This window comes from Aspergillus mulundensis (genome assembly GCF_003369625.1).
Source record: "Aspergillus mulundensis strain DSM 5745 chromosome Unknown scaffold_26, whole genome shotgun sequence".
Taxonomy (NCBI): Eukaryota; Fungi; Ascomycota; class Eurotiomycetes; order Eurotiales; family Aspergillaceae; genus Aspergillus; species Aspergillus mulundensis.
The window spans coordinates 112,517-140,263 of NW_020797914.1; the positions used below are offsets into that span (position 1 = coordinate 112,517).

General features: G+C 51.9%; 9 protein-coding genes across 9 annotated transcripts; 4 read left to right on the plus strand and 5 right to left on the minus strand.

Annotated features, from left to right (window-relative positions):
* Positions 1–715: 715 nt before the first annotated feature.
* On the minus strand, positions 716–2,209 carry DSM5745_11450 (Forkhead; the record flags this gene model as incomplete). The annotated part of the gene is made up of 2 exons (XM_026753466.1): positions 716–1,387; positions 1,436–2,209. The coding sequence occupies 2 exons, from the start codon at positions 2,207–2,209 to the stop codon at positions 716–718; spliced, it is 1,446 nt and encodes a 481-aa protein (XP_026597972.1).
* Positions 2,210–3,464: 1,255 nt separating this feature from the next.
* DSM5745_11451 (splicing factor cactin) lies at positions 3,465–5,328 on the minus strand (the record flags this gene model as incomplete). The annotated part of the gene is made up of 5 exons (XM_026753467.1): positions 3,465–3,482; positions 3,534–3,566; positions 3,615–4,241; positions 4,295–4,756; positions 4,816–5,328. The coding sequence occupies 5 exons, from the start codon at positions 5,326–5,328 to the stop codon at positions 3,465–3,467; spliced, it is 1,653 nt and encodes a 550-aa protein (XP_026597973.1).
* A 320-nt stretch (positions 5,329–5,648) lies between these two features.
* DSM5745_11452 (uncharacterized protein) lies at positions 5,649–7,442 on the plus strand (the record flags this gene model as incomplete). Its single annotated transcript, XM_026753468.1, has 1 exon — positions 5,649–7,442. The coding sequence occupies one exon, from the start codon at positions 5,649–5,651 to the stop codon at positions 7,440–7,442; it is 1,794 nt and encodes a 597-aa protein (XP_026597974.1).
* Positions 7,443–7,785: 343 nt separating this feature from the next.
* DSM5745_11453 (WD repeat protein) lies at positions 7,786–12,014 on the minus strand (the record flags this gene model as incomplete). The annotated part of the gene is made up of 2 exons (XM_026753469.1): positions 7,786–11,644; positions 11,824–12,014. 2 exons carry the CDS (start codon positions 12,012–12,014, stop codon positions 7,786–7,788), a joined length of 4,050 nt encoding a protein of 1,349 aa, XP_026597975.1.
* A 2,134-nt stretch (positions 12,015–14,148) lies between these two features.
* hmt1 (putative vacuolar ABC heavy metal transporter (Hmt1)) lies at positions 14,149–17,051 on the plus strand (the record flags this gene model as incomplete). The annotated part of the gene is made up of 3 exons (XM_026753470.1): positions 14,149–14,505; positions 14,586–15,709; positions 15,767–17,051. 3 exons carry the CDS (start codon positions 14,149–14,151, stop codon positions 17,049–17,051), a joined length of 2,766 nt encoding a protein of 921 aa, XP_026597976.1.
* Positions 17,052–17,650: 599 nt separating this feature from the next.
* DSM5745_11455 (Mth938-like domain-containing protein) lies at positions 17,651–18,454 on the plus strand (the record flags this gene model as incomplete). Its single annotated transcript, XM_026753471.1, has 2 exons — positions 17,651–18,176; positions 18,258–18,454. The coding sequence occupies 2 exons, from the start codon at positions 17,651–17,653 to the stop codon at positions 18,452–18,454; spliced, it is 723 nt and encodes a 240-aa protein (XP_026597977.1).
* Positions 18,455–18,676: 222 nt separating this feature from the next.
* Positions 18,677–20,574, plus strand: DSM5745_11456 (alkaline phosphatase; the record flags this gene model as incomplete). Its single annotated transcript, XM_026753472.1, has 2 exons — positions 18,677–20,183; positions 20,246–20,574. The coding sequence occupies 2 exons, from the start codon at positions 18,677–18,679 to the stop codon at positions 20,572–20,574; spliced, it is 1,836 nt and encodes a 611-aa protein (XP_026597978.1).
* Positions 20,575–21,761: 1,187 nt separating this feature from the next.
* utr2 (putative cell wall glucanase (Utr2)) lies at positions 21,762–23,174 on the minus strand (the record flags this gene model as incomplete). Its single annotated transcript, XM_026753473.1, has 3 exons — positions 21,762–22,510; positions 22,560–22,997; positions 23,048–23,174. 3 exons carry the CDS (start codon positions 23,172–23,174, stop codon positions 21,762–21,764), a joined length of 1,314 nt encoding a protein of 437 aa, XP_026597979.1.
* Positions 23,175–25,674: 2,500 nt separating this feature from the next.
* On the minus strand, positions 25,675–27,156 carry DSM5745_11458 (uncharacterized protein; the record flags this gene model as incomplete). The annotated part of the gene is made up of 4 exons (XM_026753474.1): positions 25,675–25,937; positions 25,996–26,863; positions 26,916–27,038; positions 27,091–27,156. The coding sequence occupies 4 exons, from the start codon at positions 27,154–27,156 to the stop codon at positions 25,675–25,677; spliced, it is 1,320 nt and encodes a 439-aa protein (XP_026597980.1).
* Positions 27,157–27,747: the final 591 nt, after the last annotated feature.

Below are 27,747 nucleotides of genomic sequence, written 5' to 3' on the forward strand. Positions count from 1 at the left end.
CCATGCTAAATAATCTCCGCCTGTGAGACGGGCCTCTCGTAACGGCCGCGCCACGACTAACGTCAGAAGGCGCAGAAGAAAATAAATGATCATCGGACGGAATTGAAATACGGCCAAGACCGTGGATGGGCTTCCTGTTCTGCCGCGCGCCTTTGAGTTCTTGATAGACGTCTTCATCACCGCAACTGCGCGGAGAAGGATCCGATCTATGGGTGTGGATGGCGTGGAGACCGAAAAGTTGACAAATCCAGACACGCCGGTTTTGCAGGCCGAAGTTAGCTGCCAGAAGGATTTGCTCAAGGTCGGTTGTGGATGCTTTCTTTTTCTGTCTAGAACTAGTGCTAGGGAGATTATGCATGAATGTGATGACTTGTCGGCTCGAGATGGGGCTGGTAATATGAAAGACAGATAGATACAGCAGATCCGTAGACCGTACTCCTTGTAACGCCCCAAACCAAGACTATATCCGTAGTGGGCAGACTACTGCACTAATTTTCGAACATCAGACTCTAACGTACATTCCATCGGACCGTCACATTCGTTCTGTCTTATTTCATCTCATCTCGGCTCCTCTCATCAATGCTGTCTGTCAGCAGAGATGCCGAAGTAGCTAGTTGGCTAACTAGCTCGTAGCTAGCCACCTGCCCAGATCAGGCAGTGCAGGAATGGGCAGGGGTTGTTGGCGCGTGCGTGCTTAGCGCATGCTCACGGGCACTTATAACCCAATGTGAAGATCTGTAGTCGAGATCTCGGAGCCAGCAAAGGACGAATGGATGCCGTCCATCCCCATAAACCCGGCGTCAAAGACTAGGCAGTCTGGACCAGGGCCCGCCATGTCGCAAAAAATAGGAGTAGTGGACGTGCAGGGAGGGGCTTCAGTGCAGCCAACAATATTGCCCAGATTGAAACCCTCGATGGCTGAAGAGCGCGCCGCTGTCATTGAGTGTGTTGTGGGTGCTGTTCCTACAACCCCTGGTGCATATGCTGCTGTTGTCGTGGGCGGCGGGCGATGAAGATACTGGCTATAGATAAAGCTTTTGGGGAGGTGCCTCTGGGAAGGCATGACGCGCTGGTTGTAGTCCTGGTGCTGATGGAGGTGTTGTTGGCGGTACGCTCGTTCTCGTCGGTATTCCTCTGGGCTCATGCCGTTTATGCTGAGACCGTTGCTTCGAAACCTAGCCGTGATTTTCGTAGCTTTCCCTCCCTTGGCTCCGGAGCGCTGACGCTGGGGTGCCGGCGGATCCGATGCAACTGGCTTCTTGTAATTCGTCTGTTTTCTGTACCGCGTTGTAGATTGGATGCCGTTGCTAACGGCCTCATCTGTCAGGCGCCAATAGTTCACAGCCTTCTTTCCTGGCATGGATTCTTCCCGAACGGCTTCGAAACCCTGTCGAACAGGTCAGCAGCTATCGAGAATAGGCAAAACTTGACTTACTGCATTCATTGATAGATTATGCCGGATGCTATTCTGCCAGCCCTTTGAGCCCCGGTCTCTTCCCTTGGCCGTATTCTTCTCAAACCACGAATAGATACCCTGGAGAGGTAGCTTCTTCCCGGGCGCTGCTGAAAGAGCTTCGTAGATAAGTTGCGAGTATGGGGGATCTGCGTTTGTATCTTCGGCTTCGTCCGCACTTGCGATGGGCGCAACATCACGGTCCATTTCAAGTTTGATGGGCGGGCTCACGACGCTCAATGGAAGCGATTGGTATGGCATGCTTGTTGACGTAGGTAATATTGTTGTCGCAGCTGGATTCATGGGGGATGATGAGTGTGAGTGCGGGGGAAGCGGATGTGAAGACTTGTACAAGGAGAGCGAAGCGGCTTCTGATGGCTTTGAGTGTGGCCAATCCGGCAAGTGCTTGCCAGCAGGGAGGCGCCGCATCTCAGGCTTCAATGGCCTGGACGAGGAGTAGTTGGACGCCATGAGAGACCCGGGCCACTCATGAATACGGCCGCCCATGGAGGGTACTACACGAGGCAGACCATCTTGCGAGGGCTCGACCGTCGACTGGGGCTGAAAGAACGAGCAGTTCATGGTGGGCTCGACGGCCCATGGCTGTTGGTAGGGCAACATTGCTTCGGGACTGCTGGAGCTGGAGTCCGACCACCCGTCGAGAAGAGAGGGAGGAGTCTCAGGGCTGGAGCTGGGGCTGGAGGAGCTGGAGCTGGCGCTGAGGTATGAAGGCTGGTGGTATGGGGAGGAGTGCATCTTCTGAGTATAGACAAGAAAGTATAGGCAAGGCTGCAAGGCCAATTGAGAATGGGCGAAGGGAAACCGCAAGACATATAAGACAATAAGGCTGCGATCAGGCAAGAAGAAGGCAGGGCTGCAAGTGTTGAAGGAGAAGGAAAATAGTCAAATACTGCAAGCCGTCTAGGTACCTGCTTCAAGGCACTACGTGTGACCACTCAATACCACACAGTTCTACAAGCCCTGCCAACACAACACCCTCCGATTCTTTCTTCTTCTGCTGCAAACTGCCTGCAGCCCTTTGAAGCTCCAGACAAACATCCCCTGCTGGAAATGAGGGTCTGCGTTTCTTTTTCCCACAATCCGCTAAAAATAAGACACAAGTTCCTCCAGGCTCCTCGCCCCGGGGTTGTTCTCGCAGACAGCCATTAGGTACCGCGTCGTGAAACGCGATCATGCTCACAGAGGCCAATGATCTCTGCGATTGTCGCTAGAGGCTGGATCTCGTGCTACGCAATGGGTCTACATGAGTAGTCTACAATGCCTGACCGACCAGGATTGAGCGTGTAGCTAGGACAGGGGGTAGAGCGCGGTAGCCTGCAGCACCTCCGGTGGGTCGGCCATTGTACTGGCCAGACTCTGCATTTAGGCCCTTTATGGCCGTGCAAGACCCTTCTGGAACTGACCTGTTGACCTCAAATCGCTCTTTTGATGCATCCTGCACCCTGAGGCCCTTTCCCGCTTTCCCCGACCAGCCGGATCTCCGGAACAGGCATGCAGCCATGTCGCACCGAAATAGTCTCGCCTCCAAGTGGAAGAATAAAAGAAGGAAAGAAAGCAACAAGGAAAAGCTGTCTCGCACCATGAAGACAATTCCACAGCCCACGTGATGAAACCATCCCGGCGAGACAAAGTACGGAAGATCCGGATCGGGCGGTGATGGCACCATCGGAGGATAATTAGAGGGGGTGGAAATAAGCATTCTATATTCGCTCCATGCACGTGGTAAACCCTGCTCGGGAGCTGCTCTGGTATCTGATATCATATGTGCGAGCTCACTCGCCAGGCTGAACCCAGTCCTTTGACAGACGGTTAATGTTTCTAGCCCAATCGCGGCGCCAGCTGTTTGTTCTAATGTGGGAAAAGGCGGAGAAGCGCGACAAACGCCGGGACCTGCAGGCTTTTTCTGGAGCCTCCTACACACCGTATGCTTCTTGTGTCCGGGCCGGATAAGCATACTTTGGATGATGCGCGCGAGCCACATACAGCTTTTTCATTTGCGGTAGTAGATCTGGGGAATGTCAGCAGGTACAAACAGCCATAAGAGTGTGGAGTGACATACTCTTTTGAACTGGAAATGCAGTTGTAAAATCCCCTGAGCGGGTCAGTGATGTTGAGGCTGGAGGGACGTGTGCAAACATACCTTTTCAAATGTGCTTTTGAACCCCCTCTCACGTTTGGCACTGTAGTCCCACTCTTTGTCGACGATGCGAAACGCGATATCTTCATATGGTGGTCCAGCCATAAACCGGATAAGGCAAGTATCCTCCTCTCCAGCTGCGGCGAATGACTGACCTCGTTTTCTTCCATGTTCCCGTTCTATCCGGTAAGTGGGCGCTTTCGTTTTATCGATAAGGTCGGGATAGAAGATATTGAATTTGTACCCCTGGACAACCTTTGGCGGAGGATTATCGTGGTCGTAATGTGTTTGGTTATACTTGTTCCATTCGTATCCCATTTGAACACGGTTGAAGTATCTTGGCTTGCGAGGCCGGTACTTGTTCGCCCATTGGGGCTGTGTGTCTGTACTGACAGACTCTTCCCCGGTAAAGATCTCCTCGTTCTCACTGACCCCCTTGGCGAGTTCTCTCTCGTATAGAGCCTTTGTTGCTTGAGAGAAGTCCTCATTGGGGATAGATGAGAAGCGGGTCGAGTTACTGGCCACAGGAGTATTTGCAACGTTGCTCACAACAGGAGTCGATGTCTTCTCAGTTTGGCGTTGGCGTAGAGGGACATAACCCATTTTCAAGAGCTTCTGACGTTCACGGGCCTGAATAGTAGTCAGTGACAGACAGATCCGTGGAAAGGTATGCGGTAACGTACCACTTGATCGAGGAAGGCCTCCTCATCTATTACCTCATATACCTTGTCTTGTGGACGAATCTGGAGTAACGGATCGGGATCGAGATCACGGAACTCTTCCTCGTTGTTCGCAGAGCCGCTCCGGACGGGTGCCAACGGCGCCAGCTTGGTACGAACTGACTCGGCTTCCTCGCGCTGTTGCTGACGCAGTCCGCGAACGCGCTCATCTATGACAGCCTGGTAGACCTTCTTCAGCTTTGCGCGAGCCTTCCACACGGTGAGACTGCGCAAGAGCTCCTCCCAGTAATCTGTATCGATAGGTTCATTGGAGTCTAGCTTCCTCCTGACCTGCCCTTCCAGTGTTTGTAGCTGCTCGTAGGATTTCGGACTAAGAAGCTTGTTGATGTCCGCAGCAACCGAATTGAGCGCACGTCCCTCAGGAGCTGTCGTCTTCTGCCGGTCTTTACAAATAACCCTCATGGTCTGCGCAAAAAAAAAAAGGTATCAGCTGCTGCCATCGGGAGGAGAACAAGATTTCTCACCTTCCAGTAGTCTCTATTTTGAGAATTTGATTCCAGACCCAAGAATGTATCAATGTCCTTCTCCAAGTCTCCCAGCTGCGTCTCCGATAATCCCTCGAATACACCCTCCGGGTCTATCAAATCCATCTCCGAATCCGCAATCTCGTCATCAAGAGGGTTTCTCGTCGGGTCAATCACCCGTAGCATCACCGTAAGCCAGTCGATCGGTTTCGCGCGGCCTTCCTTCACTCGTATCTCTGCCTTCTTCTTGGCCTGCTTGAGTACAAAGACGTCCTCCTGTGCCACCCACTCGCGCACTCGCTCGTCCTCCTGTAGCTGATTGAGCCGCATCTGATCTTTCATGCCTCGAGCATGAGATTGCCCCGGTCGCGCATCGCGATCACGGTATCTGTTGCTGTCATATCTCTGGTCTCGCTCGTCAGACCGCCGGCCGTATTTTTGGTGGTAGTCGGAGTGTGGTGACCGAGATCGAGATCGCTTCGAGCGCGACCTATCTGGAAAGCGCGCTGACATATTGCTGATCGATTTCTAGTATTCGAAAGCTGAGTTGCTGTGGCGAGATCTGGCGAAGTCCAGGTCCTTGGGGATGGAAGAAGGAAGGTGTGCCGACGCCAGACCTTCCTTTGTGGTCCGTGCACTGCTGCCTCATCATCAGCTGCCTCCTCGGTACATCTGCGATAAACATCGCCCTTTTCGAAGATTTGCACTCCAGCCATCAATTTGAAGCTATAGCGATGGCTGGTAAATGGAAGCGCTTGCATATCGCTAATGGCGGGAATATTCCCCCTCTTCTGTACAAGTACTCACCAACAGCCAGCGGCTACGAGCTGTATATGACAGACCTCAACCATATCTGGTCGGAGTATTTAGACAGAAAAGCCGTTCTCAAACGAGCTGATGAAGATGAAACCCCAATCGACCCAAGTGAAGATCTTCAGCAATTTGATGTCCTCTTGTCGAAGATCGAAGAGGGTTTGCAAAATGAACCTGGAAGCCAAGTATCGATCAGCACCAAAACACGAGACACCGCTGATAGTTTGGAGCTCACTGTGACGTCGAAACTGCCTTCACCTCTTGAGCCTCTCAAGTGGAAGCTGCATCTGGCCAAGGAGCCACAGTCTTCAACCACGAGCCATTTGCTGCTCCCCTTCATCAACGCCGAGACGGATCAGGAAGCGCGCCAGCAGTTCCTGATTGAGGAGCTACACAAAAAGGACTGGGTGCTAGCAAAACTCTTTGATAAGCTTGAGGGGTTGGGCATTGACTTGACTACAATTTTCCCGGGTACATCTGGACTCCGTGGCCGCAAAGGCCTGACGCTCACACAGGCGGCGAAGTATATCAGGGGTCTTGCACCATTTGATGAAGAGTCGTGGCGTGAAGAGGTCTCCACATCGTCTCCAATATCTCGAGAATCTGCCAACATCGTTGCGGAGCTGTCAGTTGGGTCCCCGAGAGCAGACTCGCTAAAACCTGCCCCAGATGCATGGTGGAAAACACTTAGAGCATCCGACACATCTACATCTCTAGATGCCAAAATGAAACAAGCAACTAAATCATCAACAGACTCCTTGGAAACAGAGACCGACGCCGGGTCCGAGACGGGAAATGATGAATTCGAGGTACGTATCAAAGCACACTACTTCCACGCCAAGTCTCATTTCTTCCAGCGACAAGAAACACCACCTAGGTTCAAAAAGCCCAGTGGACCGCAAAAGTCTCCTTCCACAAGAAATGGGGAAGATGAAGAAACGCAATCAGAGAATGGAGAGGTAGTCTCTCCAAAGAGGAGAAAAGAAGCGAAGCACAAGGCCGAGGACTCACCTCCAGCAATTCGCCCCAAAGCGGCCCCGTCAGTGAAATTGAAAGGCATGGGTACAATTGGTGGCAAGAAGCAGATACGACAGAAATCGCCATCACCGTCGGCGGCTCCTACACCATCACCATCACCCTCACCAGCACCCTCACGAACCCAGAGCACCCCCTCCCCTCCACGTCATCGTAAGCATGAATCCTCGGAAGGTCTCACAGATTATGAAACCGATTCAGGAGACACAGACGCGGACCCAGAACCGCGTCACACTCCACTGAAAGCGAACACCAGGAACAGTAGCGAACCGGCCCCCAAGCCATCCCGCAAATTAGGACTAGGTGTTATTGGGGGCAAGAAGAAGAAACAGCCGACGCCGACGCCAGAGACAGAGCCAGGATCAGAAGAAAACGGCAACCTATCCAAATTGCAATCTCATTCTCCAGATTCTCAACCACCTCCGAAGAAAAAGAAGCCTCTAGGCAGGATTGGTGCCATTGGCGGATTGAAACCCAAGGCTAAACCCCTTCAGGACAGCAGCTCTCAGTGGCCAACATCCTCACGGACTGAGGTTGGCTCCCCTCCGGCTAAAACGAAGGAAGATCTAGACGACACCGAGGACGAGGCAGAGAAGAAAGAAGAAACCCGTTCTCAACCTTCACCTCCTAAGAAAAAGAACGCAATGAAGCGGGAGACCCCTATGGAGCCGGCACGCGAGGAGACGGAGGAAGAAAAAGCGAATAGGAAGCGGGAGGAGTTGAAGAGGCAGCTTGAGGCAAAGAGTAAGGCTCCTGCGAAGAAGAAGCGGAGGTTTTAGATAAGTTGGTTTTTGTTGTTATCTGGACTTATGTCCGGGCTTGGGTTTTGAGCGACTTAGGGCGTGCATAATAATCTTGTTATGACATATCTGGGCATGTTGGAAGCGACTAGGATATATCTCGATTTACCATATATCATGATTGATCATGAATGCAGGCTAATGATACATAACGATGTCATTACGCTAAATTGAGGTATGAACTCAATACGCCTGCTGCTGACCGTAGCGTCAACACTTTTTCTATATGTGAAAAAGATATGGTGTAGCTGTGGGTGAAGAGGAAGGAATAGTTGCAGACGCGAGCATGGAAACCGCAAGGTTCAAGTGCCTGACTGACATATCAACCAAAACTTGTCCGCGTAGAGGCCGTCCTAAGCGGCCTTTCCTGCTCACTAGGAGTAACAAGGCGCACTTTCTTCGGCGACGACATCATATTCGACGAAGTCGCACTGGGAGCCGCGCTTGTTGCCGCGGTGGTAGAAGCCGACGCGACCCCCGTCGCAGCGACAGCACCGGCATTAGCACCAGCGCCCAGCATGCCTCGCACCTTTTCAACGGCCTTGCTCTCGCCCTTGGCCCAGGTGTCGCGCTTGACGAAGCCGACGCCAGCTTTGCGACTGGCACTGTCGCGCTTCTTCGTCTCCTCGAGGAGGACTCGGCGGTTGTGCTCACGGCGCGGGCCTGGGCCGCAGTCATGCATGCAGCCGGGGGTTGCGCATCCGCCTTCACTCACGTCAATGTCCTTGAGCCACGTGCTTATGCAGGCAAGATGGCCGCCGTGGCCGCAGCCCTGACACCAAGACCAGAGCTTGGTTCCCTTCGCGCGAGCGCGTCCATAGGGTTCTAGGGTTACTCCGTCAATGCGCTCCAGTTCGGAAGAGGGGATGGGCTCCGTCTTGAGCGAGGAATTGGATGATGAAAGAAGGTGGGAGGTGAAATCCGAATCCAAATCGTGGGCTTCGTCGAGGGCCAAGGTACTCTGCTCCGCAACCCACTCTGGGGGCGGATCAAGGCTCATGCAGATAGTGCAAGGATCCTGTGGAGTACTGCATCGGTGGCAGCGGGTACTGTCATTCTTAGGATTTTCATATGGTCGTTTGCACGTAAAGCAAAACACGTTCATGTAGGTGTCTCCTTGAGCATACTCATAGACAGCGGGGTACGACGGCACGCAGAGCAACCGAAGCTCGGCTGCTTCCAAGTACATAGACTGACGTACGAGCGCTTCATTATACGCTCTGAATATAGCCTCGCTCTCCTCGACCGATAAAATATTCTCGCTGTCCCCATATAGAATATGCAGCTTCTGGAGCAGATGGGCAGCAGATTGAATATCAACGTCGGTACTACTGTGATAGTGTCTGATTGCTTCCTTCAACAGCAATTCCGCATTCCAAGGGTTATTGCTTGTTTGGTCAGAGAGTATTGGAATGGAGACGAGAGGAAAGCCATCCGGCAAATTGGGCCCAGCAGTTAAAGCACGGTCTGTCGATACCGCGACACCTTCATCTTCATGGGTCGGAGGCTTCAAGGGTGTGGATTCCTTCAAAAGCGGAGGCGGAGTGGATGGTCTGTCAAGATGGAGATGACAGTTGGCAGCGGAATTCTCTTCATACGTTTCGTCGACATCGTATTCTTCTTGTGGAATAGAACTGGCGGTGATTATCGAATCGCTGCGGGTCCTTAATAGTGTATCATTCCTGGCGTGTACATCGTGACTGTTGCCGCCTGCTTCAGGTGCATCATGAAGCCTAGCTGCAGAGGTGAACGACGTGGCCGGCGATTTGCTGGGGTGGGAACTCGTGGTCGATGCGGAAAACATTGGAAAGCTTTCTGTGGATTCGTGCCGATAGAAGCCCGGTTTGATGGGACCCGTATGTGCCTCTAGAGACAGAGGCTTTTTGGGGAAATACTTGTAGTCACGAATAGCAGCCCTTTTGTCTTCCATCTGCTGGTCAAATTCGTCCACGTCCGATAACTGTTTTTTTAGCAGAGGTCGACCGCGGTTATACCAATCAGCTCTTCCAGCAATTGCCAATGGGGCAGACCTCTGTTCTTCCTCGGCTTCGTGCGGCACCGAATCACGGCGACCAACCGGCGGACTGTTTGACGGTATGCGCACATTTTCACTGGCGTTAGACTCCCGATGCTGACGTTGATCAATAGACCGGGAGTCAATGTCTGACATTGATGACCAGTCGTTTGAAGCCATGGTGCCCTGGTTCGAGCTCAAAACTGAAGGTGGGAGAGGTTGAATGTCTTCAGCATCATCTAAAGACCTGAATGGAGAACCGGAGCTGTCATACGAATCTGGAGGCGAATCCGGTAACGGTCGAGCAAGAGGCGTGGTCATGCTCGAAGCACTCTCAAGATCAGCGAGAGGATTTTTAGGGGCTTCGCTCTCTATGACCCCCTTGAAGAAGCGAGTCTTCATCTTTTCATGCCTCGCATCCTCAAGGTTTCGGGCTTTCTCCGTCATTGGGTCATCCAAAGATGTTTTCTTTTTAACACTGTGGATGCCCTTTTCCGGCGCCTGGCGTTGCTCTCTTTCCCTTGATTGCAGCTCCTGGACTATGGCGTATTCCATTACGCGCCAGGTTTGAGCCAATTTAGGCAATGCAACGTCTTCGGCACGCTGAGCATTATGGATGAGCGAATCTAATAGTGGCAGTAGAAGTCCTGTCTGCATGCCATAGAGCTGGTTCTGAAGGAGGGGCGAATACTCGCGAGCAAGGTACTGGAACGTTTCTCGATCCATTGTAGCTCCTGGAACGCTTACCCACACCCCTTTCTGGCTCAAAGCCGGGGATGTCTCTTTCGAGAGAAGTCTTTCAAGCGGGAGTATGGGAACGAGGTCTGTAGTTGCCGGTGGAGTGCTGCCGAGAGATTTGGATGTACGGATACTACTGGACTTACTATGTCGAGGTCGAATAGAAGCAAACAAGGGCTCATCAACAACCGCCTCATCAGCAGCGCTTTGGCTCAGCGTCTCACCAGCAGTATCCTCTTCTTCGGAGTAGCCAATGAATTCGTTTGTACTGAGACCTCGGATACTCCTCCTAGGACGCCTTTGGGAAAAAGCGAGAACCTCGCCACTGGGACTCCAGGCAACCGAGCAGGTTGGACGCCGGTTTACCACCTGAGGCGCATAACGTACATCGGTCTGAGTGAAGACACCGCCATCACCTACAGTCCACAGAAGGTCTTTGGAATGCCAAAGTAAATCCGTGGCGGTTGAGTCATATCGGTCAAACTCTCGGAATGGAATATGAGGCCGACGGAAATCCCACAAATGAACCCGCGGGTCCTCTTTGTCGTAAGAGGTAACTACCTGTGATGACTGCCAGTCGCCAGAACTGTCCGTCTCTCTGGACCACGAAGGCGGACGCCAGCGGACATTGAGAACCGCCTGAGGAGTTCGAAACTGGAATAGAGGTTTCTGCCTGCGATCAGCGTTTGCTGAAAAGTCCCAGACCTTGACTTGTCTATCTGTGCCGCCGCTGACAACATGCTTCCCGTCCGGATGCCAGTCTACGGAATAGCAAGGCCTGTCGTGAGCAGTTATCCGCATGAGAGGACCATTCGACTTGCGAATATCCCATAGCTGGATTGCGCCACTATCTGTGGCAGCCGCAAACAAGACTCCGTCGCCGGGAGACCACCTGATGTCACGGACAGCGTCGCTATTGCCGTTATAGTGGTCCCTACTTCCACACACTGAGACACCACTATCCATTGGCACGGAACGCAAATCCCACATCCGTATGTGGGCGTCCTGACTACCGGAGAGAAGCCATGCTGGCTGGTGCGGGTTGAAGGCTAGGCGATGAACCTGGCGGCTGTGGCCCTGAAACCTGCAGTACTCCAAGCCGGTTCGATGTAGATCATAAACGACTATGCGGCCGTTGGCCACCGCGGTGGCAATTATCTGTTCGTAGGGTCCATGTGACCATTTCACATCCTTAACCGTCAGCTGCTCCTTGTGCCGCGCGGAAAGCCCGCTGCCGACGCCATGGGTCGAGGAGTAACCGATGATAGCATTGCGTAAATTGAATTCCTCCGACGAATGATCCGGCAGGACGCGGATCGTTTTCAGAATCTCTTTCCCTCCAATCACTGCATGTGTCCGTTGCGGGGAGATATCCAACGCAGCAATCGAAATGCCTGTCTTATGGGTGATTGTCTGAGATGCGCCGGGCCTACAGAGCATTTAGTATTAGTATGGATGCGTCAAAGCCTCATAATCACGAAGAAAGATCCAATCGGATTATGGTAGATGAAGTTCAGCGGGAACCTATTACAAGGCTGCGTAGAGAGATGGACTAAACGGAAAGGGGGGGAGGGAAGGGGGGCGAGGAGGCTGTACAAAGACCTAGACCTTGTAGAACGGACAGCAGCAGGCTCTGTACGAGCCCCGGTGCCGTGCGGACTGGGTGGCCGAGAACCTGACAAGAAAGGCTGGGCGAACCTAGCGAGGGCATTGGCCGCGCGGTGGGAGTACTTGGGTTGGTTCTGGCTCTGTTGTTGTATCGGGGCAGGCGGAGGAGGGGGTGGAGTCGGGGAAGTCATGCTTCAATCGCGCATCATCAAGACCTAACTGAAACAGATCGAGGCTCCATGGTCGTCCAGGACAATGGGGAATGGCGGGTTGCGACAAGCTGTCAGATGCACTCGCGCGGGGAAAGGTTCAAACCGTGTCCGGAGACGAGCTGCGACGGTTTCCTGCGGGCGCCGGGATGAAAGCGGCCAGTCGCCAGTCGGTCGGGATTAGTCAGTCTGCTGGACGACGCGGCAAAAATATCAAGCAGGCGAGTAGGGACTGAGGCGAATGCCTGATGAGCCGATGCAAAGGATTCTAGGGCAATGAAAAGTATCTTTGACGTGGTTGGCCGCTGCCATCTGTCGAGAATCGGCTCAATCGAGAATCGTCGCACGCGCGTGAGTTACGCTCGAATTTGGCTTAGTGCCGGCCTATTACAATACGACTCAAGGTGTCTGAGTTACGGATATCTAGATAGACCTGTACCAAACGTCCAGCTGATATATCACTCGACTAGACCATATCGTCTCGACTCGAATGCCTGAGCGACCGACGTATGTACGCAGCGGAAGGGCGAGCTCAACTCCAGTTGGCCCAAAGACCCTGGCCGGATGCAGGCTGGATGGAACAAACGTCAAACAGAGCAAAGGGAGGGGTTGACTGGCAGCCTTGAACGTCGAGCTTCACCTTCCAGCTAACGGCGGTGTACGGCAGCATATTCTGTGGTGAGCTGGACTCGAGATTGCCATGTTTTGACCATCTGACGTGGAGGAAGTCTGGCAGCGAATTGGATGGCAAGCCAGCTCCCAGTCGATCATGAGATTCACCTTTGTGCTATGTATAGGCGTGTAGGGGGGCCTCGAATCTCGATCTCAACCCCTCCGTTAGTAGGTCTTAGATCATCCGCAGCCTCGGGATTGATAGGACGCTGAGGTTTGATATCGATGATCTGGCTCTGGAGCAAACACTCCAGATCTGATGTCACCTCCCTTCCAAGACCGTCAAACTCGGCTGGATTGGAAACACTCCGTGCTCTGCTTGTCTTGCCAGAGCTTAGCAAGTCAACGTCGGCTGCATCGCTGTACTCCGAACGTACTTTGAGTCCTTCGAGTCGCAGTCCATCTCCAAATTCTTCAAGATCACAAGCAGACCGGTCTTCAGGTTTTACCGCCATCTACTCTGGAGGAACTTCCCTGTAATGCAAGATCCCATTGGGCACTGATCCTTTTCTAGCCCACCCAGCTCTGACGAGTGCTGACTGCTGGCCATTGATGATCTCGAGATCCTGGGGGAGCAAGCGCACAAACTGCATCACATTTTGTCGTTATTCGATTTTGTAACATAATCATTCAAAGTACGGCATGTTCAGAGCCACCCGTCATCAAGACCATCGAGAGATCATCGTAGGAAGCAATCCTTGAGCGCGAAAACCCCCGTCTCCAGGAAATCATCAGCGTTGAAGGAGAAGACCGGCGAGAATAATACCCAGGATGGCCTCCTAAAAAATGCGACCTGAGAGTTCTTTGTAGTGAGCTTGAATAATAATAATGCAGAGCTCGGTTCTGGGGCCCAGCTAGTCGAGTCTGGAATTGTTCTGGGCCATGGCCAGCAGAAGCTCCATGCGTCTCTTCGTCACCGGTATTTTAGTAGTCCTCATTCTCTACTTTTCCTGAACCCTTGAACTACAACATTTCTCTTCCCCCCTCTCTCTTCTTCCTCCTCTTCCCTCTAATGTCCATTTCGTTCTCCCCTCTAGGGTAGTCCCAGCTCCGTCCACCCGCCGTTTGTTCCCGGCCCTTCATTGCTATCCGTTTTATTCTCTCGCGTGCTGCCTCGTTTTTGTACATTGCATTCCAATTGCTGCAATTGTCTTCTTTTTATTCTCCTTTCTTTTGGAACTTTAATATCTCCATATCCTTGAGCTAGAGCTCAAGAAGAACGATCACGAAGACCGCGCTCTTCCCCGTCGATCCCTTCGAAATTTCGTTCGCCGAGATTCTCCTCAATCTTCCCGCGTCCCAATCCAATCCCCAGACCATCCACTGTCCAGTCTTCAGCTATACCGAGGCTGGAGGAACGCTGCTGTCGCTGTGCCATGGAAATACTCTGATTGACGGTCTTCGGATATAGTGCCTAGGACCTTGCGCGAGGAAATCGCTCACCATGGGTCGCCATAACGTCATGCGGAGATTTCTGGAATCCCTTCGAGTCGGTTACCCGATCCTGATCCTTGTCGTGTTTGCGTCGGCATTTATAGCCAACTCGATCGTGACGGCCAGAACCGCGACCCGAAATTCCTGTGCTTCGCAGACCGGCCCAGGGGGCCGTCCACTCCCCAAGCGGTCGAGGAGTACAATAGCCGTGGTAAAATCGGCCCAAAAGTTCTCCCGAAACGCGAAACTATGCTTCAAATTGCTCTCCGCTGCCATTCTGGTCACGCTGGTGGCAGAGGCTGCTGTGAACGTGGCTCATGTGATGGTTGCCAGATCGGAGCAGTGGTGGTGTGGCCAAGCAGTGGTGGTATGCTTTCCTGTCTCCATTTTGCCCTCTGTGGCATGTGTGATATCACTAAAGGATGATGTGTGGCTAATTTCTGACAGATCTACATTGTGGGGTCGTTCTTTGACTATGCCATTATCCTTGTGTCCTTGTTGGATACCGACCCATCGCCGACATTCGCTCAGTTTGTGCCATGGCTGATAGCCGCACCCCTTGAAATGGCGATCCTTGGGCTTTCACTCTCCATATACTCTCGCCCGCACCATGAGCCTGCAGTTGGAGCTCCCACTGGCGGCCAATTACAGGGAGGTGTCACTATGTGGGAGGCTGCAAGCATCGTCTGCAACAGCATCCGCCTCCTGTTATTGCTCGTCTTAATCATGCTTTATGCGTGCAGCTCCCTCAGATCTCCGCCTGTGGCCCATAGAGCGGCCCGTATGAACGGAGACAGTCCTACAGAAACTACTGGGCTTCTTCACTCTGGGACAGAGAACGGACATGCCTATGGCTCAACTAATAATGTTCATGGTGATCAGCACAAACCCAAGCCAGCAGATCCGTGGGTTCGCCCAACAACACAACCATCCACCAGTTGGTGGGAATACCTCAGCGGCTATTCGTTATTCTTCCCATATCTTTGGCCATCCAAGTCCCGCCGTCTGCAGTTAGTGGTGCTGGTTTGTTTCATGCTGATTGTTCTCCAACGTGTCGTCAATGTCCTCGTTCCTCTCCAGGTTGCTAAAATTACCAACAAACTATCCGAACAGGGCGACGACTTCCGCGTGCCATGGTTCGAAATCTGCCTATACATCTTGTTTCGGTGGCTTCAAGGAAATCAGGGTCTTATTGGGTCCCTTCGTTCAACGTTATGGATTCCTGTCAGCCAGTATTCTTACATGGAACTGTCGACCGCCGCTTTTGAACACGTCCATGGACTCAGCTTGGATTTCCATCTTGGAAAAAAAACGGGCGAGGTGCTTTCGGCTCTTAGCAAAGGTAGCTCGATCAACACATTCTTGGAGCAAATTACCTTCCAGGTGGTCCCAATGCTGGTCGATCTCTGCGTTGCGATCGTCTACTTCCTTGTTGCGCTAGACGCCTACTACGCTCTCGTCGTCACCATTGTTACTTTCTGCTATCTTTACGTGACTATCCGTATGGCCCAGTGGAGGGCGGAGATCCGGCGGCAGATGGTCAATTCATCCCGGCAAGAAGACGCGGTGAAGTGAGTTATACAGTTTACGATTAGATGCTATGCGATTTACTCACATAAATTGTCTAGGAACGACTCAATGGTCTCTTATGAGACAGTTAAATACTTCAACGCGGAAGATTATGAATTCGGGAGGTATCGAGCCGCAGTAGCCGACTACCAAAGGGCCGAATACCATGTCCTTTTCTCTCTGAACCTGATGAACACTTCGCAGAATACCATTTTTATGCTAGGGTTGCTGATTGCCTGTTTCATTGCCGCTTATCAAGTCTCTCTCGGTCAACGGAATGTAGGTCAGTTTGTCTTGCTTCTCACATATATGGCCCAATTGCAGGGGCCCCTCAATTTCTTCGGAACATTCTATCGTTCCATCCAGTCTGCTCTGATTAACTCGGAGCGCTTGTTGGAATTGTTCAGGGAACAGCCTACCGTTGTCGATCGACCTAGCGCCCGGCCTTTGCCGCTCTGCCGGGGAGACATCAAATTTGACAATGTTGAATTTTCCTACGACGCCCGTAAACCGGCGTTGAACGGCCTTACATTTCACTGCGAGCCCGGAACTACCACCGCGTTGGTCGGTGAGTCTGGCGGAGGAAAGTCAACCGTCTTCCGCCTGCTTTTCCGATTCTACAATTCTGAAAGAGGCCGAATCCTAGTTGACGGGCATGATGTCGAAGGCATCACTATCGACTCTCTACGAAGACATATCGGAGTAGTGCCGCAAGACACTGTTCTCTTCAATGAGACTCTGATGTATAACCTGAAATATGCCAATCCGAATGCCACGGACGAAGACGTCTACGAAGCATGTCGGGCCGCAAGTATTCATGACAAGATCATGTCATTTCCAGATGGCTACAACACCAAGGTTGGTGAGCGTGGCCTGCGACTCAGTGGTGGAGAGAAACAACGAGTAGCAATTGCTCGGACGATCCTCAAGAATCCGCGAATCATTCTCCTGGATGAGGCCACTGCTGCACTGGATACCGAGACGGAGGAACATATTCAGGGTGCTCTGTCAACGCTATCTCGCGGCCGTACGATGCTCGTCATTGCACACCGACTGAGCACCATCACAACAGCTGACCGGATCCTGGTCCTAAGTGAGGGTAAGGTCACAGAGAGCGGGACGCATGACCAATTACTGGCGATGAAGGGTCGGTATGCAAGCATGTGGCGCAAGCAAATCCGTGCTCAGGAGGCTGCTGCAAAAGCTCAAGTGCTGCAAGACCGAGCTCAACGGTTGCGCAGCGCATCCACTTCGGCGGCCGCGGAGGACAGCTCCAGCCAGTCCGATGAGGATCGAAACACTCACCGAAATGCAACCCGACAAGCTCAATTCCACCATCCATAGAGCCTTTGCCCAGCATGGTCACACGCTGAAATGGGCGACGGCGACGGCGACATTGCCTATGCATTATCTATTAGACCAAAGACCTCAGTTAGAATGGCGGGTGGAATACTGCTCTCGTAGATTTGATCGGTGATTGGTGTTTATCGTCCATCTGCTTCACATATTGTTTTCCGGGCTAAAAGGCGTTTGGGGTGATATACGACCTTGTATGACATTTTACATTTGACAGGAACTCGACCGTTGTGGCGAAGGGCGGCAGGGGTTTTCCTAGATAGCTACGTTTGGAAATATTGCGATAATGGGATACTATCTATAGCAGTATCTATAATGAATAAAAAGTCGTTGTTGCTGCTATCTCTCCCTACGTATTACTCTTGCAGCTGAGTCTACTGTCTAGACTCTACTCCGTCCTCAGCATGGTAATTGTGCGGCCTGCCATTGGTTAATAGCTCAGTGCCTAATTCATGAGGCACCTCTCCGCCTTTTACTATCGCAACATGCCCATTTCATCGAGCTTGCCTGCGTCTCTCTCCTGTTCCCCAATTCAACCATTTGTGTGCATTTGTTTTACGCAGAAATTCCGTTTTTGAAGATTGAAAATGCATCCACCATCTCTTCAGCTCCTTCGAGCCCTGCGAACATCCATATCCCCAACCACAGTTAGAGCCGCCACCCCTCTCTGCGCGAACCTTACCCGCATGCAAGCTCATATCGCCTCGCCATTCGATTCTTCTCGTCGCCATAACAGCGGCTCTAATGGCCCTGCACACATCCGCCCAACCCGCATGGTGTCCCGCGCCCATCCATCGAAACCACGCAGCCATGACCGCGGCCCGCCATCAAAGGAGGATACTCAGACTGACTTCGCTGCGCTTAATGTTCTCGGAAACATCCCTACCCCGACAACGGCGGTCGATGCCTGTCTGGATACGGGATTCCATCTAGACAATGGTGTTAAGATTACAGGTGGTGACGGGGTGATGCTGGTCGGCGGAGAGGCTTTCACTTGGAGACCTTGGCTGGGGAAACAGGACGGGGACAAGAGCAGTATGGTCAATGCGAAGGGGCAGTTTGAGGTTGATGAGCAGGCATGGGGTCTTCTGGACCTAGTGTGGCCTCGTCCTGGTATGTTTTCTGACTATGATTTTTTTTTCTTTCCTTCTGCTGTTCCTTTTCATATGGTGTACTGACTGTTCTGTGATATAGATTTGCTGATTCTTGGAATGGGAGCTTCCATATACCCTCTCGCGCCTGAGACTAGAAAGCGCATCAACGCTCTTGGGATCCGGGTTGAAGTGGTGGATACGAGGAACGCTGCTGCGCAGTTCAACCTGCTCGCGACCGAGCGGGGAGTCTCTGAGATTGCGGCTGCCATGATTCCGATCGGATGGAAGGGGAGGTAAATATCCGTATGTCTCAAACTGTATATTATATGTATCTTATATAGCAATCTACCTTTGTCTTCTTGCGCAGGGCTGAGAGTGGATCTGACGTAAATCCACGCCAAGCCCCTTCAGTCAGCCGCTTGACAGCTTTGGCCCGATCCAACCCCCAAGTTCCCCATCTCCAACCCCAACTCCAACGTCAACCCCCACCATCCCTTCATTTCGTTGTGCTCCCCCGCAATGCCGCGAGAAGAGCCTCTTTTGGCTCCAAGGCCATCATCAGAACAGTCTTCGATTCGCAATGCCGAGGAGGAAGACGCCTTGCTGACTGGTGAGCGCACCCACCGCAGCGGCGGAAGTCATCGGGGGTGGGGATTCTGGAGACAAGTCGGCCTCTTTGCCTGGGCACTCATAGCCACCGTCGCCGTCATAGTTATTGCAGTTGTCTACCAACACGAAACAAGCCGGGCGCAGAGCCACGAGAAAGAACCATGGGGTCCTGGAGGAAGACCGACTGGGAAACGCAACCTTATCTTCATGGTCTCCGACGGAATGGGCCCAACCAGTCTTACCATGACCCGAAGCTTCAAGCAGCTCACACAGGGGCTTCCAGCAGATGAAGTCCTCATGTTGGACAAGCATATTCTTGGTACATCGCGGACAAGGTCCAGCTCGAGTTTGGTCACAGACTCGGCGGCCGGAGCGACGGCCTTCTCGTGCGGATTCAAGAGTTACAACGGCGCCATCTCTGTGCTTCCCGACCACTCCCCCTGTGGAACGGTGCTCGAGGCCGCGTCTCTGGCCGGCTACAAGACCGGGTTGGTGGTCACTACCCGCATCACCGATGCTACACCGGCTTGCTTCGCGTCACACGTAAATCTCCGACAGTACGAAGACCAGATCGCGGAACAGGAGATTGGTGAACATCCGTTGGGCCGTGTGGTGGACCTTATCATGGGCGGTGGACGATGCCATTTCTTGCCGAACACAACGGATGGTAGCTGTCGGGCGGATGAGCGTGATCTTGTGGCTATCGCCAAGGAAAAGGGGTTCTCATACATCAGCGACCGGAAAGGTTTTGACAGCCTAAATGGGGGAACGGAATCAAGATTGCCACTTTTGGGCCTCTTCGCGGAAAAGGACATCCCCTATGAAATCGACCGCCGAACTCAGAATGATGTGTATCCGTCTCTGGAGGAAATGGCGCGGACGGCACTGAAAACCCTCAGCCATGCCACGGAGAACAGCGAGCAAGGATTTTTCCTCATGATTGAAGGCTCCCGCATCGACCACGCAGGTCACGGCAACGATCCAGCTGCGCAAGTCAACGAGGTTCTCGCTTACGACAAGGCCTTTGCCGCGGTTCTCGAGTTCCTCGAGGAGGATTCCACGCCAGGCGTTCTGGTCGCCACATCCGACCACGAAACCGGTGGTCTTGCCGCAGCCCGCCAGCTACACGATGCCTACCCCGATTATCTCTGGTATCCAGGCGTGCTCGCCAATGCAAGCCATTCTTCGGAGTATGCCGCCAATGAGCTCCAAGACTACCTCAGCCAGAATCCCGAGAAGCCTGCCCAGGAGACTTACACTCGAAGCCTCCTCAAGAAGGCCCTAGGAATTGAAGACGCGACTCAGCAGGAGATCGACTCCCTTCTTGACCCCAACAGCCCAATCATCCCAGCCTACGTCTTCGCCGACATGATCAGCCGCCGAGCCCAAATCGGCTGGTCAACGCACGGCCACTCTGGTATGCCTCCCATTTAACCAAAGATTCCCTCGCTATGTACTAATTATTCTGCTCTTAAACAGGCGTCGACGTAAACATCTACGCCTCATCCTCCAAAGACGCCTGGCCGCTCCAGGGCAACCACGAAAATACCGAAGTGGGAGCCTTCCTCGCCGACTACCTCGGTCTAGACGTCAGCGCAATCACAAACCGCCTCCAGCACTCTGAGTACTGGTCCGCTGCTTCTGGTCCTGAAAGTGGAAATGTTGCCGCTGAAGACGGAAAGTTCAGCTGGCTGGGTAACCCGTTTGGCGACGACGTTCGTACCGATGGACTCGACACGTACCATGGTGACTTCAAGCGGAAGCGCGGATTAGTCGGTGATGAGTGTGGATGTGGCAGTGTTCACTGATTTCAGATTGGTTTGGATGTGTATGGGATTTAGTAGAACTCCTTTCTTCTTCCTCTTCTGCTTGGGCTTTCATATATGGTGTTACATATGCTCTTTCGATTTTTAACAGGCATGCATTCCAAGGATATTTCGGGTTTTGGGTTTCTTTTACTCTAGTCAGTTTTATAGTTATGCTTGTGGCGTTCCATAGAACTATGAGAGGTCATATTGGGCATGAAATATACCTACCATATATATATTCAACTGTAGAACATCACCGTGCCAACTGATGGTCACATTCCGAGCAATCTGCAATAGACAAGACCTAGGTAACTCAGTATGTTTCTCCCAGCCATGGTTTTTAGAGGGGTTTCCCTCCCATGGATCGAGATCAATGTTTACTTTGCGGCGGACTTTGGTAATGATCCTGACCTGCATCTAATGAACCTTGGAAGGCCGGACTGACCGGTCCACGTGTTTACTAGTCGCGCTATACGGCGATTTTGCTTATTATGGATTCCAAGGTCGGTGGCTTCTGATAGGATGCGGGTCAGTATGGCCTTTAGGCAAGATGTTTGGGCCTATAGGTTCGTTATTACTATTTGGATTAGCGACTACTAAACCCAAACAATATGCAAGCGCAAATGCAAGCGACCCCCAGCAGCCAATGAGAAAATCAATAGGCAGGGCAAACCAAGGCGTGCAATGCAATTAATAGATGCCAATTCCCAGAACCAAAAATGACATAACGATGATGGATCGAAAGCGACAACAGCCAGAAGAGCAAGGAACAGAAGACTAGGGTATATATTATATGATTTTGTTGCTGGAGAGTCTGGATAGAGGTCCACGAACCCACCAGATCTAGTAGCAGTACGAGTCGGCGCAGTCACTGCGGGATCATGACAGAAATAGATAGATAGAACATGAGGACATCCGAGTGACCCAAGAGTCAGTCAATAAATAGACGTGAAATTGAACACAGTAAAAGTCACTGGTATCAAGGCGATAACAGGGTAGAGAGAGAGAGGCGATCGTGCCCAGGTATAGAACATAACGTATAACATGACAAGGATGATATGGCGGGAATGTATATCTAGAAAAGGTGGCCACGCGTTATGCTGTTTGTCCAGGGGCCGAGATGAAAGAAGAAATAAATAAGTATAGTCCAAGAAGATGTAAACAGAGAAGAAGAAGGTTGAAAGTCTTCACATGGTGATGAGGACAACGACAGCGACCAGGACTGCGAAGAAGGAGCCTTTGAGGACACGCTCGGCGGGAGCAGCGTTCTCGCCGCCGTCGGTGGTGTCCTCGGTGCCTTGACTGAAAGTGCCCCCGGAAGAGCCAGTGTTAGATGAGCCAGAGCCACCTCCGCTGGTTGAACCGACAACGTTGCCGGTGCCTCCCTGGTTCTGAGGGACGGTGGAGTTGGAGATGGTACCAGTAGAGTTTCCGCTGCTGCTGGTCTTGTTGGAGCCAAGGTCCATGTCGAGACCGGTCGCGCCGAGAGAGGCAAGCACGGTCTTGTTGTCGGTAATTTCAACGGAGCTCTCGAGACCCTTGTCGTCCTTGAAATCGTAGGAAACGTCGCCGTCGATCTTGGCGCCGGAAGGAGGGTCATAGCATTCCACGGTCACATCTTGGTAGTACGCAGCGTAGTAGCCCTGGTTCTTGATGTCCTCGGAGTCCCAGTCGATCTCACCTCCAGCCCACTCAATGGTTCCCTGAGCGTTGCTAGCTTGACCAGCGGGCCAAAGCGACAGCTGCATTCGGGACGGGGTCTGGGGGTACTCGTAACGGTCCGCGGACTCATTGAACGTGGATTCCTTGGTAAGAGTTCGAACAACATCGCCGTCAACCAACCAGTCAATCTTCTCGGGAGTCCAGTCGATTTCGTAGGTATGCCAATCCGCATAAGTGTTGTCACCATCAACCTTGGACTTGCCACCGTTGTCGTCTACGAGAATTAGTGTCATGATAGGCAGGTGGTGAAAAAGGCGACTCACAGTCAAGAATGCCCTGGAAGTAATAGTTGGTCTGGACCTCGGCCAGATCGGAACCAACCCACTCGTAATCGATCTCGTCCTTGGTGTCAGAGAGAAGAATGAAGGCAGTAACAACACCAGCACCGCGACTGCTCTTGATCTTGGCGCCGATCTTGCCGTACCAGATATAGTGGTTGTTTGCAAAGAGAGAGCCGGTGCTCTCCTTGGGCATGGTGAGCACAAGGTTTCCGTCCTCAATCTTGGGCTCACCACTGTACACCCAGTCGGCTGCTGAGGCGTTTCCGAGATATTCGCTGTTCGTGGCGGCGTTGTCCAGGTTCTCCCACTTGTAGGTCTTGCTTTCACAGATGGGCATCGGGGCGCAGGAGTCAAGAGAGTACGACATCAGGGGATCGCAACCGCCGAGGCAGTAAGCGCCGGTACCACATTGTCCGTACACTGGTGCAACGTGAGCGGGTGAAGTGCATATGAGAAGAATTCAGACATACCGGAGCAGCAGGGGTACTTTTCAGGACAGTGCTCATCAAGACTGCAGTTGGGAGGGGTAAAGTCGTCTGCGGCGACAGACCTGACCACCAGATAGGCGAGGAACAGAGCGGATTGGAGACGCAACATGGCGACGATGTAACGGAATCAAAGGAGGCCAAGAATCATATACAGGGTACAAGTTCTGGAGGAAACGGAGGGGAAATCAGTTAAAAATCCGGTCCAACGCAGGTGCATCTCAGCGCATGGTATAGAGGTGGGCCTCGATCAAAAGTCTTTGTCCACTATCCACTCAGGAGAACTTGGTACTGGGATTGCTAGACCAGAATGACCGATGCAATTACATGCAGGTCGCAAGATAATTGCAGATGACGATGACCAGGAGTGTGACGGTGGACTCACAAAGAGTATGCGGAGATTGCGTTTCAGATATGAAGAGTATAGAGTGATTTATACAAGGCACTCGAGTATAGTGGTATAGTTGTATGATCGAGGAGCGCACCAATCAACGAGGGACTGCGGGAAAAGAATCACCGCTGAGAGAGGGCCAGGATGGGGAGAAGAGACAATAAAGCTCTGCTCCTTTAGCGATCGAATCTCGAATAGATTGAAAACGAAAGAAGAAACGAACGACCGGATCGAGGACGGGGAAAGGGAGAGGGACGGACTATTAAAGGCCGCCGATCTTGGAGAGTGGGCTTATCAGCCAACGCTTCCGGAGATTGTGTATTGACAATACAGACCCTCGGGACCCTTATCTAGAAGACTGAAGAATACTGATTTTGATGCCGAGAAGATCAAGAGCTATTTAAAATCGGGATACTATTCAGCACTATAAAATATCTTCCCCTATCATAGTACAACACAGTCTGCACTGCAATCGGATGCTGGACCCGAGGATGTTCATTATTGTTGAGCGTCTGTCTCACTCCGCAGCCCCAGTGCCACTGCCAGGCACCAGCTCGTGACTGACTTACCAAGGAACAATGGCTCTTGGTGCTCCACGCCGTTATTTTCGGAGTCGCCACTGAGCACATGGAATCTACACAATTCTCCGGAAACAACAATGAGATTATGAGTTGAACATTATGGCTTGTGTCTACAGACCTAGGCCACCGCAGTCTACAGCAGCTACACTCTGAGACCTCCGCAAGCAGACCCTTCTTATCAGAGCGCAGACCTCGGTACCGGTAATACCAGACTCCACCAGCGCCTAGAGCCCACTGTCTAGCGAACTCTAGCCGGCTAATAATATCCGGCATTGAGCAAGAACAGCTGGAGGGATTCGGAGCTAGCCAAGTGTATCCTAGTTGGTCCCTTAGTCCCTTGGACGAGCCCTTCTCTTTCTTTCAGCTGTATAGCGTAGCTCCTGAGACTGCGGTACCGTGCCAAACAAATCTCAAATCCCCAGTTTACCGTCCTTGCAGCGCTGTGCAAGGGCCCTACCGCGTGGCTCTTGACGTCAATCCGAATTTCTAATCGACAATTCGACATTCCTGGTGATGTCGGTCTATTCCGCGATCAGATTTGGGGCATCGACTTAAGGGTCCAGGGGCACAAAGGACATACCTATCCAACAAGCCCGTTTTCGTCAATTGGTGCAATATAATGGCTTTGTTCATTGGAATGATTGAAAGTTGATATGAAGTCTACTGTCTTGGTCATTATGATGCACAAACGACTCTTCGAGGATGGCAAGGATTATGGAGCTCATAAGTCATGCAAGGGCTCAAGGTAAATACGTAGGCACTCAGATGAGCTGTAATGTAAAAAGTTATGTACGGCGTGTATCCCGCGTCAACACAAAAGCAATGATCCTTGTTTGTCTGGAGTACAGGCGCCACGATGTACGAGTACCACATGTGTCATGTCGCTGGCTATTTGCTTTTTGACCGGGCGCCGTCTCAACGGCCTGCTGTGCTACCCGAGGCCCTGAGCTTGTGGTGCTAGGTTGCTAGCTGGTGCTTCGTCGAGTATCTTGATATATAGAGACTTATCTAGCAGAAGCAATTTCGTTGATGCGATGCGGGTGTCTATCACAATTTCAGGAAAGAATGTGATTGCCTGTCGCCCCCACGAGCAACAAAGAACCATGTTGCTACAAGGTACGTCAACCATGCTTTTGAAGACTACGGTTACACAACTCGGGTTCATGCCACTGCCGATGGAATAGAAATCTTCAATGCTTAAGCTTAACCCAATAAGACTTCATAAATTGATCGATGTAGGTGGGTAAAATGTAACAATCCGGATGACAAATGGAACGCACAAAAACAAATTCTCTGGCCCCAGGCATTTGCGTCCTCTTGTCCTCGAGATCCCGGATGATCATGCTGTAAGGCATACATGAAACTGTTGATCTCGAGCCAGGAAGCTCTCTCCTTTTCCCCCTGGCACCGGTCAAACTCGTGCCTTGTGTGCGACGCATGTTGATGTTGCCTCGATGGACTCGCGCCCTAGCCCAGGGCCCCCTTCTTTTTTGTCTTTCTTGATTTTCTTTTTTTTTTGTGTTCAGACATTCTGCTTTTCCGCCGTCGTCGATAGGTCTCTCTCTTCCGATGACGAAGTAGAAGTAAGTGTTTATTCGGTGGTATGTAACTGACTGTGTCCCAGCCAGTCATCCGTCATATCAACGGCGTCGAGGCGGCATGTACCTAGTATTGCCACGAAAGATGTTGGGGCGACCGCCCTGAAAGTTGCGATTAAAGTTGCGATCACGATCAAGATCACGATCAAGGATGCACTTATTTTTGGTCAAATTGAGCTCTTTCTCGCACGGATCAGACGAGTAGGAAACTGAAACACCGCGGTAGGTGGTTCTGGTCTTTTCCCATTCATTGACGGTTTCCAAAACTTTACGAGCAACAACCGTGCTCGTGAATATGGCGGTCGCTATGATAACGTTAGCTCCAAGATTTTGAGCGCCACATAACAGTTAGAGCTGACTCACCATTGCCGTAGTTGAAAACAAAAAGGCGCACGGTGTTACCGGGGCCAGCAATGGAGCGCATATCCCGATCCCATACTTCACGAGTCAGGGTACCAGGGATGGGGTTGCGAGGGTGGGAAAAGAGTCCCTTTCTAGCGAAGGAGAGACGTCGACGCTCTCTGATCGGCTGATTCATCAAACGATGGTTATCGTTCCAAGGGACAATCTCAGCCAACTCAACACGGTAGTCTTTTCCAAGACGTCCAATGCCATCCCTACCTATCGACTCCTGGTCATCTTGATAAAACGCACTCGCATGCGAGAAGTGCTGGAAGACGATACGAGCTCTATTATGAGCTTCAACGAGGACCTCCTGCAAGGGTCCCTCTTTGATATGAGATGTAATATTTCTAAGGGAAGACACATCCATCTGCGCGTTCATCTTTCCATGAACAAGGATGATTCCTGCTTTCTCCTCAGGAGGCTCTGAGGTTGGACTAGCGGAAAAGGTCATAAGGTCACCAATGGATCCGCTATCATCGCTGTTCTGGCCCACCTTTGAGCCAGAAAACGAAGTCATCGATTTTGGTGACAATAACTGGGGCACTTCGCGCCGCGGGCAAGTAATGGAGCCGGCGACCTGAGCATAGCTGTGAGGCTGGACAGCGGGCATAGGGGTTGCCAGAAGGGTCTGGAGCGAGAGACCTTCGAAGTGAGCAGGCTTATTGACAAGCTTATTCTGCTCTTTCCGCACTTCGTTTTCAAGCGCTTGCCACACTTTCTGCAACATGGGGCTGCCATGGCTGGTCATAGCATAATGACCGCCGCTGGCATTTTGCTTGACGTCGTGGTGAGGGTAGGCATGGTCGGCCGTCGATCCGTTGGTATGCTGCTACAGGTTTAACCCCAAGCAAGATGCATGATAATTAGTCAATCCTTACCTTGAGATCAATGACGTTGGCACACTGCGGGAAATGGAGCAGGACCTCCTTAACTGCCTGACCAATCTTGGCGCTCAACTTGCCGATTTCGTTTGCGGCGGTGGACTGGTGATGGATCCGAAGCTGCTGGCATATCAGCATACCCTTCCCTTGCTAGGATTTTTGAAGCGCTGACATGATCCTCAATATTCTTGAGATGTTTCAAAGCTTCAGTTATAGCTGTCTCGACGGTGTAGTCCATTGTTTGTTTGGCCGAAGTAATTCGAGAATAAGTGCGCACAGCTAATATTTGGTTGAGCTTGAGTTGTTTTGTTTTGGGAGACGTATATGAGGTAAATGCCCCTGCACAAATCACATCAAATTAGCTCATCTGCCTTGAAGAACTGACTGGGCCAAACAGGGTATCTTACTTCGGAACTGTCGTGGAGAAACCTAGTGTTTCTGAGGGGGCGGGCAAGGCACGACGATGAGTCTCATGTAGCAGCAATATTGGCGCTCGCTGCTAAATGGTGGATACTTTGAACGATAACACAAATCAAACTGAAGCAACCAACCAACCAGTCTCAGCAGAGACTTGAATGCTCAAGGGGCTCAAGGAGACCCTTGTGGTTGCCTCCCGGCAGACTGATGGCCAGCAAACCAAGGTCAAGTAAGAGAATATTGGGAGGATGAGCTAAGAGTTGAAAAGACAATTAAATCAAAGAAAGGAAACAGAATAAATGGGGGGCTATGGCCAAAGGGAGAGGTGAGTGAGACGCGTGAGGGAGGGGGAGAAGAAGACGTTGCCTCTGGAGGGAGAAGAGATGGAGAAGAGGAAGAGCTCAGGAGGAAG